Genomic DNA, 10,866 nt, shown 5'->3' with positions numbered 1-10,866 from the left:
GCAGTGGAAAAAAACATATACCCTTTTTGCATCTCATGGGTTTTTCCTAAAAGACTGTCCACCTAGCTTTTAATACAAAAGTCAACAAAGCAGCTACATTTATAGTGCATTTTGGCGGTTTGGGGTCGGTGTGACGTCATTCGCGTCAGCGTGAAGTGGGAGGGGCGTGGGGGGCAGCAAGAGTCTGGTGTAAGCAGCATCCGTCAGATCCGAGCTGGGCTGCGGAGCCACTGTTGCTGTTTAGGGCCGACTAGCGACTGAAACTTCACTGCCAAGATGTCCGACGAGGAGCAGGAGCAGACCATAGCCGAGGATCTGGTGGTCACCAAGTACAAGATGGGTGGTGACATCGCAAACCGTGAGTAGAATTTAAACCGAGTAGCTGTTGCTGACTGCACGAGCTGACCTGCTCCTCTCGGCCTGTCGTGCAGCCAGCTAACGTTAGTTTCCCCACACAGCAGAGGCAGCCATGTGGTTTACCTACAAGGCACACATATGCTATACTAAGTGGCTAGCTAGCTAGCAGGTGTAGCTTGTTTAGTTGTGGGTAACTCACTGTCATTGCTGCTCAACACTGATGTTTGCTTTTGGTTACTGGGGAAAGCTGTGAAAGTGTTACTAACTCGGGATGCTAACTAACCACTCGCCGTTAGCTCAGTCTCTCTGAACATGTTCAGCAAACGTTCAACGATAACGTTAAGCAGGCTGCCACTGAAATGAGACCACTTACAATGTTGCCTGTTAATTGTCCACTTTTTTATTGAATAACCAGGCTGAGCTCTGTTTTTATATCACTTTCTCCATAACTTTTTATGGTTAAGTTTACATTATTGTAATTTTTATCAAAAATTAGGAGTGTATCATTAGGAATCTACTGGTATATTATTAAAGGCCTTTATAACAGTCTGCTTTGTAGTGTTGGTCATTGTCATACTGATGGTTGACAAATCTACATTGTAAACCTAAAAGTGTAATGTGTACATATCCCACAATCACATGCATGGGTGTTCTTATTGTGTTTCTTAAGTTGTTTTAAAATGTAAAGTGCCTTTGAGTGTCATGAAAAGCACTATATAAAGTCACTGTATTATTATTATTATTATTTAAAATACCATGTGTGCAAAGTACACCATCACCTAAAAATTGACAATATTAACAGAAGCAAATATTTACAACATTTTTGAGTCAATTCCCGGTCACCTGATAGTGTTAAAATAAGGGCTGTTTGGTGTTGTCTCTCTGGATGTATTCATTAATAATGGATGGGCATTCAGTGTTGATTTAATAAAGTTTTAACAGTATACTTTAATCCATTGTTTTAAGACAATTTCTTATCAGATATTATCTGGTGTTGTATCAGAATGTAGCAATACAACTTTGGAGAGCCAGTTTGCCGATTTTCAACCTCAGTCCAATCATGCTGTTATGGGGAGCTAATGCCATTATGGTTGGAGAAAAAAATGCAGTTTCGCTCTGTGCCTTTGGAGGACGCTATCTGCTCCTCCAATGGGTCCTGGTAAACCTCCACTAGACTGGCGGAGGCCAGGGATCTTGCTAAACTACTCTTCCTCAATCTAGGACGCCCGCCTCTGATGTCATGTCTCGTTCAAGAATCAAGATTTTTTAGATAATCCACCGGTATATTCCCGCAATATTTCGGATTCTGTACCGCTCTGGGGCCATTGCCTGCAGCGAAATGGTAGTATTTCACTCCAGCATCTCTCGCTGGGCCGTTCCTTTCAGAGGGAGGGGCGCAATGCACGCTGGGTGTTGTAGGAATGTAGAATGGGCGAAACCACAAGCTGTTTGTACAACTTTCTCCACAGCTATGGCTGCAATTTCAAATATTATTGCTTCTATTGATTACAGAGAACACCAGCTTTTAATGACAGTGGCTTTTTGAGGGGGGAGAACTGCTCCTTTAATTTACCTACTCGCTTTTCTACAACTGCTGCTGTTCATCTCTTACTCCTCTTAATCATTTTCTGTTTGTCTCACCCAGAGGCTCTTCGTCTGGTGGTGGATACAGCTAAGCCGGGGGTGTCTGTGCTCAGCCTCTGTGAGAAGGGAGATGCCTACATCATGGCTGAGACTGGGAAGGTTTTCAAGAAGGAAAAGGAAATGAAGAAAGGTGAGCCATAGAAGATACGAGTTAGCCTGTGAACTGGGGTGGATCCAACAAGAATACAGATGCAGTCATGGAAATTGTCCGTAGTGTGTTTTTGTGAGCTGGTCCACTACCTTGATTAGTATTAAAAACAGCAGGGGTATTAAGATAACTAATAATAAGTTTCCTTATGTGATTAAAGTCTCACCCCCTCCATCTTTATTTATTTATTTATTTATTTATATGCTAAACTTGTAGATGATTTCCAAATGAAGACTTGGTGGTTCTCTTTTCCCTCTTCTAGGCATTGCCTTTCCCACCAGCGTCTCAGTCAATAACTGTGTTTGCCACTTCTCTCCCCTGAAGAGTGACCCTGACTACACACTTAAAGATGGGGATCTGGTCAAAATGTAGGCACCATGCTCTGCAATGAATGTTACCTGCTCTTCTTCCCCCCCGTGTGTCTTGAGTCCCCCAGTGTGTCGTTCTCCCTTCTCTTCGTGTGATAGTTTGGCTTGTATGTGAGGGTTTTCTCTTTGCTTTTGACTGTCTGCTTCATCAGTAAGGTCTTGTCTTCCTGTCTGTCCTGTGTGGCAAACGACAAGTAAGGTCGGACACTTTTAGAACAGGTGTTTTTTGAAGTGATGTGTTGGATTTCAGCGTTGGTGGACACCCGTCTGCGAAATCCAATCCATCACGTTTATTTCTTATGTTGTCTCTGAAAAACAGGACGTCAGCTCATCTTAGTTGTTGTGTTGCCACGTATGTCTTTGTCTTTCGTGTCCTCGTGTACATTTTCAATGTTTTCAAGCTGTTTGTTTTAGCTTATGGTGCTATGGTTACACACACTAGGTTTGTATGCGTCTCACTTTTCGCACACTCCTAGCTTGACCCTCTGGCTGGGCATGTCTGTTCAATTTGTTAGAGTCTGCAGTGCTGCTCCCTTGAATTCACAATAAGTCCTTCACTGTATTCCAGCTGATGTACAGCCAAAACGAAATTCACCTTGGAATATATCTTCACTTTAATGGCCATAACAGATTTAATTGTTTTATTTTTGCTGACCTCGTTGGTCATTGTTGATACTTTCTAAGTCTCATTATCCAAAGTGGAGGATAGTTGACGTTATGTCCCTCCAGGGTTGATTTGATTGAGTGGTTCCTGACGCAACATTAGTAAACTTGACAGATGAATGGCAGTTAAATTTGCAATGAACTTGAAGCCTGATGAATTTAATTTGTTGTATTGTTATTTCATACTCTCATCTGTTCTTTTTCCTCTTGTTCCATGTAGCGATCTAGGGGTTCATGTGGATGGCTTCATTGCAAATGTAGCTCACAGCTTCGTGGTGGGAGCCAGTAAGGTGAGGGCCTTTTTTTAAATACTGCTTTAGTCTCGCCTGGCATCACAAGACCAATTCACTGATACAAATTAGTCTGGAACCTCTCCGTTCCTTTTCCATTTATTTGTCTGAACTGGAGGGGAACCAGACCCATCCTCCTGAGAAAATTAAACCTGAGCTTGCAGACTTGTCGTGTTTCCAGACTAGCTTCAGTCACAGTTTTGTGTTCTGTCATTGAGGAACACTTCTAAGTAATCTTCCCACTGCGTCTTATTTCTGCAGGAGAACCCGATCACAGGCCGGAAAGCTGACGTCATCAAAGCGGCCCATCTGTGTGCAGAAGCAGCTCTTCGCCTTGTTAAACCTGGTAACCAGGTACATGTAACCACATGTGTTTTCTGGTTGATTTAGCTTGGGGTAAAAGGAAGAGTTAAAAAAAAGAACACATTATCAGACATGCTTTTTATGTAACCCAATATGAATGATGTCTTCAGACTGCATTTCAGCTCTCATTCGTTATCAATCAGTTGTGCAAATGTGTCCTTTTGCATGTGAAAGTGACACATTTTTTTTCTGTCTCTCAGAACACCCAAGTGACAGAAGCCTGGAACAAGATCTCTCAGTCCTTCAAATGCTCACCGATCGAGGGTGAGTGTCTTACTGAAACACTGACTCTCTTTGTGTCGTGTCATGGACAAGGCATTCAGGGCAACCACGAGCATTCAAATTTGGATGACTTGCCCTTAAAATCTGTTGTTGAATCTCTTCAGATTTATTCTAGGAAAAAGATGACTGTGACTGAAAAATGACAGCTGTTTTCATTTAAATGATTCCCTTTCCCCGTTTAATGTTTGTCTGGCTGTCTTTCAAAGGGATGCTGTCTCATCAGCTAAAGCAACATGTCATAGATGGAGAGAAGACCATCATTCAGAACCCCACAGACCAGCAAAGGTACAATCAGCCATTTTTCTACATACAGGAAGAAGTCACTCACATTTTGTATCGGTACACACAAACAAGCAGGCACACAGTTGACATTGACATTTTTTCATTTCCTATATTTTCATCATTCCCCCATAGACTTAAGAATTGTTTTCTAAGCATCTGACAACATGACTTGGATGTCTTTAGGTCTAGCACTATTTTTAAACGGAAGGATGTTGTTGTACTGCACACATTTGTTTAATTTGCCTAAAATACCAGTGTGTATGCATTTGGTTATCCTTAATTTTTCATAGCTGTTTTGAGCAGTACACATAACTATTTTTTATTTCTTGTATAAAACTATTAAAACTGAAATCTTGACCATATTGAGGCTCAGTCAACCAGTCATTTGCCACTTAACACCCGGCTTTTTAGCTTATTGGGAAAGGTTACAATCGCCATTCAGACCCGGGTCAAATGACTCTGCAGCAGACCCGGGTAATTTTCGCCTCGGCTCCGATCGGCATTGATGGGAACACAGAACCCGGGTTGACACACTAATCTCCGCCCCCTTTCCGGCACGATGCTATGCTCTTGTCAGTAACTTCTGTGACTCCTTGTCATCTCAGCTACAAATTCCGTCCGAGCAGCACCCGAACATCGTTCCAAATTTGTCGCGCCAAGTTTAATAGGCTGAATGAGTAATAGACACAATAAAGACCTAACCACCATAACATCTTCACTAACCCTGTGTCCAGTGCGTTTGAAACATCAGACGGTGATGCAGCAGAAAAGTGGCCGACGTGAGTGTACTCCACTGGCAATGAAAAGAGACAATCTGCATTTATAAGCGGCTCTTCCCGTGTCTGAAAAACTCGTGTCAGCGTTTTAATTTCGATACTGCCCAACACTGATCCTGAAAAACTGATAAATAGTAATGTCACTATCATGACTGTACCTACAGATGAGTTACTCATCTTTTTCTGTGTCTGCTCATCACAATCATTTTCAGGAAGGACCACGAGAAGGCCGAGTTTGAGGTGCATGAAGTCTACGCTGTGGATGTGTTGATAAGCACCGGAGAAGGGAAGGTCAGTGTCCTCTCCTGCATATCTTTTAATAATTATCCATGGATGTCAAACGTTTCCACTGTAGCTAATAAACAATTATGTGTAAAGAACAGACATGAAAGGTTTTTACTCTGTGCTTTACAATGTAGGCCAGAGATGGAGGCCTTAGAACAACTATTTATAAGAGGGACCCCAGCAAGCAGTACGGCCTGAAGATGAAGACTTCCCGCACGTTCTTCAGCGAGGTGGAACGACGCTTCGATGCGATGCCCTTTACTCTTCGGTATGAACTCTGCATTCAACAAGTAGATACTAATTCATGTGTTTCCCTTACCTGCTGATATTTAAACAGATGTATCTGTCCTTCAGTGCGTTCGGGGACGAGGCCAAAGCTCGTCTGGGTGTGGTGGAGTGTGCCAAACATGAACTGCTACAGCCCTTCAGTGTGCTACATGAGAAAGAAGGTGAGTGTTTACTTCTCCCTTTTAACCCTGTTTCTGTCTTTTTTTTACAGCTTTCACTTTTTTATTTACGGCTTCCTTCCTTCTGTGTTCTTGTTCTCAGGAGAGATTGTAGCTCAGTTTAAGTTCACAGTGCTGCTGATGGCCAACGGGCCTCACAGAATCACCAACGGACCCTTCGACGCAGAGCTCTACAAGTCAGAGCACGAAGTTCAGGATGCAGAGCTAAAGGTAGGAGTGTGTTGTCAAACAGAAAACTCGCTGCATTGAACTTTGCACTGAAATGTCTCTCCTCTTCCTCAGACTTTACTACAGAGCTCTGCAAGCCGTAAGACACAGAAGAAAAAGAAAAAGAAGGTATGTTTTTACTCTAGCGATGAACAAGGACTCATTGGTCTTATGGTGCACCAAATTTACTGACCTGTTCCTCCCTTTCACATTTAACAGGCCTCAAAGACGGCAGAGAACGCAACTGGACAGCCGGCGGAAGAAACAGAAGCTGTAGAATAAATACAAACTGCCTTTCCACACATGCAAGACCCCAAAGAAAAGCAAGAGGAAACATGACCAATTGCCCCAAGCTCTTTGCCCTTCATACACCTGATAGATTTCACTGATTAAAACAGAAGAAATGTAATGCATATTTAAAGATCCTACATGGATGCTTAACCCTTTACTGCATTAGGGGGTACAATGGAAAGAATGTTGCTTTTTCTTACCGGAGTAGAAAATAAAGAATATTTGCAAACAGTTTAGCATCTTTCAAAAGACTTGTTGCCAAATGGTGAAGTTTGTTGGCTGTTTTTCTAATTAAAAAATCTTTTGGTCTTTATTTTTCATGTCCAAGTGTGGATGAAGGATTACTTGGATCACATTTGTAACCTCAGAATTTGTTTCTTTGAGGCATCCTGTGTGTAAGGGACCATTTTGGATTCTCCTGTTGCTTGAATGGGATCATTTGACTGAATCATCACATGTTGTTTCCCTTTGGCAACAAGTTTTCGCAAGTTATGTAAGCTTACTTACACATGTTAAATTAAAAAGAAACAATCACAGGCCTATGAGCACTTTGTCACCTCTTACGTTTGGGAAAGATAAGGTATGAATATGAGTTAAGTCACCTGGAGCACTATGAAACAAAAAGCCTTTTTGTAAAATCATGCAGTAAAGGGTTAAAATATAAATGTGTCTGACTCATGAAATGATAAACTAAGGAATGTAACACAACTGACTGACAGGGATAATATAGGTGGTGTTTGCACCAGAGAGGTTTATGGTTACGAGGACTGATCACATCCCTGGCTAAAACTTAAAAGGTTTAACCACACTAGATTTTGTTAAAGCAATAACCTGAACAGAAGACTGGAACATTTTTGAGTTTACAAGCCAGTTGCTATCAGCTCGACTTTAGGGAACAAACCTGCTACAATTACTGCCATTCCCCTTGAATTTTATGGATAGAAATCTAGACCTTTCAATTTTCAACTTTTCTATCAGTGTCACCTGTTACTCGCTTTAATACGCCATTAGTCTTGTGAAGCATGAAGAAACTGAAGCTGATGAAGCTTAAAAAATGGTTTCATGGGTGTTGTCAGTAGAGTTGGACCAGTATGAGAGTTTCATCTTCAGGTCTGGGAATGTGTTGGGTCACATTTGTCAACAGTTGAATATGTTGAGAAAAGTAAAATCCTGCTTTGTAGCTCAGTCACTGGGCAATGGAACTTTACATCTAATTAAATAAAAACATTTTAATACATTTCTGTTTGTCTAGTCTGGAAGTTCTTGTTAGAGTTCAGGGTGTTGAACCAGGAGAAAAAATAAAAATGCACCATCAGTAGGGTTGGTCTTTTATCTTATTTGTCGAGCCCATACGCTATCTGCTACGTTGGAAACCAATAACCAACACTTCTTAATGGAAAATTTAGATATTTGTTCTGATTTTTACGACAGTTATGAAGTAACCTTTTTTAAATGTATATTTAATTTGAAGGATTTAACGAAAACTGCCTTGTTATTTGATATCTCGGAATTGACCATGTAACTGAAAGCTGCTAGATCATGCTTTATGTGTGCCAGCAAGAAAGAGTGGGCTAATTTTCTTTTGTAAGTTGATTATGATTATTAATTTTCAAAAGGTAACTCAGGAGTTGTAACTGTGGAAATTCCTTAAAACATATCCTCAAAACTGCGCTCAAGTTTAATATATCTTCTCATAAAATAAGAATATATAGAAATCGATACGCTATATCCAAACAAAATTACTTTTTAACAGACGACACAAAGTCCAGACCATTCAGACTACATTTCCCGAGGAGCTAGCACACCAAACAGTTGGCGCTTGATTTTGACGTCAACAACTGTATAAATAACGCCCTTTTTCATCGTCACATCCTCTTTCCGTTGCTCTTCTCTCTTCGAGGTATGGAAACTCGCTTCACTGCTAACGATATCCAAATTAATCTCCAAGTTCTACAAATCATCCGCAGTCACTAATAATTGTATTTATCTTGTTTTCACAGAAACTTCTCCACGATGAGAGCCAAGGTAAGATAACCAGCTCGATCTCGGATTTTAGTGGTTTTACATCCTCTTCCTGTTCTAGTCAATGCTGCTAGCATCTGAGTTAACAGCCTAGATGTCCTGCTTCACATGTCTGTTGGCCTAAAAAACTGTTTGTTCTGTAACGTTATCTACTTAAGTAAATGTAAGCATGCTTTAAACTCAAACTCAAACTTTAACCTTCTGCAATAAACTGAGTGTAAATGCTATTGCTGTGTATAGGCCCGCTATGGTGCATGCAATGCTAAGTGTTAGCAGTGCTAAACCTTTGAATTGAGGTAGCTGTGGTAAGATGTCCAGATCTCAGGACTTTTTTTTAAATAGTTAGATGCATTTTTTAAACGTAGTTCGGCCGTATAGTTGTTTCTCTGCATTGTAACAACATGCATCCATGTTGGTCAGTAAGTGGGAAGGCTCACATGGCACACTCAACTGCATTTACTGTTTACTAATAAAAATCCCTTTTATCTTGTAGTGGAGGAAGAAGCGTATGCGCAGGTAAGCATCAATACTATATTCCTTTGGAATCTTTTAGTTGAAACAAATTCTTGAGTTGTCACGTGTGAAAGTATTCTGTATGAAAGTCAACATGTGTACAACTGCTTTAAACCTAAACTGAAGCACAGTTAACACTAGATCGGCATATGCACTTTAAGAGTGTTTGCAATGTACTGTTTGACAGTTTAAAGTTAAAAATGTATGCAGTAAAGGTTGGTTTTGTTGCAATTTTGAATCTGTTTTGGTACATGCGTAATTTGCCTTCCTCAAATATGGGTATGGCCTAAATGTTAATCTGTTAAAAATATGTACATATTAGCTGAAAAAACATCACTTTGCTCTGACAGATGATGCCTTAAGGTTATCGAGCATTTAACAAGCTAAACGGTGTTGGACCTAAATTCCCTATGCTTAGCCAATTGTCAACTACACGTGGATTAAAAATGGAACCTCCCTTGATTTAAAAGCAATCTGTCTTAACACTTTTTAAGCTGCCTAGTAAGTGTTGTAAATTGAAGGAATGAATACAATGTCTGTTGCACCAAATATTTTAGTACGATACTGTGGGTAAAATCTATGATGGGGAAAGGTCACAAACTACAAAATCTGTTTACTAAGCATATTTTTGTGTTGACCACATCAAAGCTTAGTGAATTAAACTTTGCGAAAATGCAGGTTTGCAGCACTGTACTGAAAAGTGTCAACTAATTATACAAGCAGTAGATTTTAATCGGTACACTTCTTTAAAATGTCTATTTAAAAACTAAATATCCAGGTCATAGCTCTGGGATTTAACTTAACAGTTTGAAGGATGCCATTGAGTGCAGAAATGTGCACTGACTGTGCAAGAAGAAACATTCTTGTTCCTAAAAGCTGTCGTGTTTGGTTCCTTTCAGGCTGAAGCGTAAAAGGCGAAAGATGAGGCAGAGGTCAAAGTAAGCCCTCATCCCCCCTCAGCTGTGATCCTGTGGAAGCCTCTCTGGACGACTGAAGTGGAACCTCCATCAGTGGAACAAAAGTCTGAACCCTGATGTCCGATGACGGAGCTTCTCTTGGAGCAAGCTGTGAACGTCTCACTGGAAGTTGGCTGACGCTGGACGGATCTCTCGACATCAGAAATACAGCTGCTTTGTTCATGGACCGTTATACATGTTTACCAACAGCCTTCGTGTGGTGTATTGAACAATAAATGAACACTGTTTAAAGTTAAACACGTTTCAGCCTCTTAATTTTTACATTATGAAACTAGTCTGTGGTTGGAATTTATACTAATTAAACTTCTATGTACTGTACAGCATTGGGCATTATTAAGGCATACAAGAACTGTTTTGTATTCTATCTCTTGTATTAAGCGATCTCAGCTGTATAGTGTCTATTGCAGCTCTAAGGGACACATTTGAAAAGTAAATAAGGGTAGGACATTTGTTTCCTGTATTTTACCTGTAAAGCTAAATGTGTAAAAACGGCACATTTCAAATCTAACGTGCTGAAGTGCTAGATGTGGTCCTTGATGAAGTGAAGGACTGAGCTGCATTTACAGTTGGCTTGATTATAAGGATTCAAGTGTAGTAGTCTCCCCATGAAGGGTTCATCCCTGGGAAAATAACCTCCAAGTTTACAAAGATGTCAGTTTTCTGAAAAGTGCAGAATTGTGTCTTTAAGTACCTCTTTCTAATGACACTTTAAACAGGTGTTTATTTGCAGATCAGATATACTTCCTGCTAAATCATCACCCAGCATAACTTCCAAGTGTGTCAACAGGCTGATCAGAATTCAGAGCATCATCAGCCTTCCTATGTCCTGAAGTTGAGAACAGATGTATTTTATGCACAGGCACAGAAGCACTTAAACTCCTTTTATGTAAAGTAAAACAACCTTTTGTGTCTGTCTGTGGAAAAAAAGGTC

General features: G+C 40.5%; 1 protein-coding gene and 1 long non-coding RNA gene across 2 annotated transcripts; both read left to right on the top strand.

Annotated features, from left to right (window-relative positions):
• Positions 1-217: 217 nt before the first annotated feature.
• Positions 218-7,643, top strand: pa2g4a (proliferation-associated 2G4, a). Its single transcript, XM_069677972.1, has 13 exons — positions 218-358; positions 2,003-2,131; positions 2,412-2,517; positions 3,401-3,470; positions 3,732-3,824; positions 4,034-4,097; positions 4,322-4,400; positions 5,386-5,464; positions 5,593-5,726; positions 5,813-5,907; positions 6,008-6,135; positions 6,208-6,261; positions 6,352-7,643. Exons 1-13 carry the CDS (start codon positions 277-279, stop codon positions 6,412-6,414), a joined length of 1,176 nt encoding a protein of 391 aa, XP_069534073.1. The 5' UTR covers positions 218-276; the 3' UTR covers positions 6,415-7,643.
• Positions 7,644-8,287: 644 nt separating this feature from the next.
• On the top strand, positions 8,288-10,172 carry LOC138605957 (uncharacterized). The gene is made up of 4 exons (XR_011309345.1): positions 8,288-8,323; positions 8,424-8,448; positions 8,939-8,961; positions 9,858-10,172. It is a non-coding gene; the product is annotated as an uncharacterized lncRNA (long non-coding RNA).
• The last annotated feature ends 694 nt before the right edge of the window (positions 10,173-10,866 follow it).

The sequence above is a fragment of the Semicossyphus pulcher genome, unplaced genomic scaffold (genome assembly GCF_022749685.1).
Source record: "Semicossyphus pulcher isolate SPU_LCO1_2020_fin unplaced genomic scaffold, fSemPul1.0.p SCAF_3, whole genome shotgun sequence".
In the NCBI taxonomy this organism is placed as follows: Eukaryota; Metazoa; Chordata; class Actinopteri; order Labriformes; family Labridae; genus Semicossyphus; species Semicossyphus pulcher.
The sequence above is the reverse complement of the archived record's forward strand: the minus strand, read 5'-3'. Positions and strand labels throughout refer to the sequence as shown.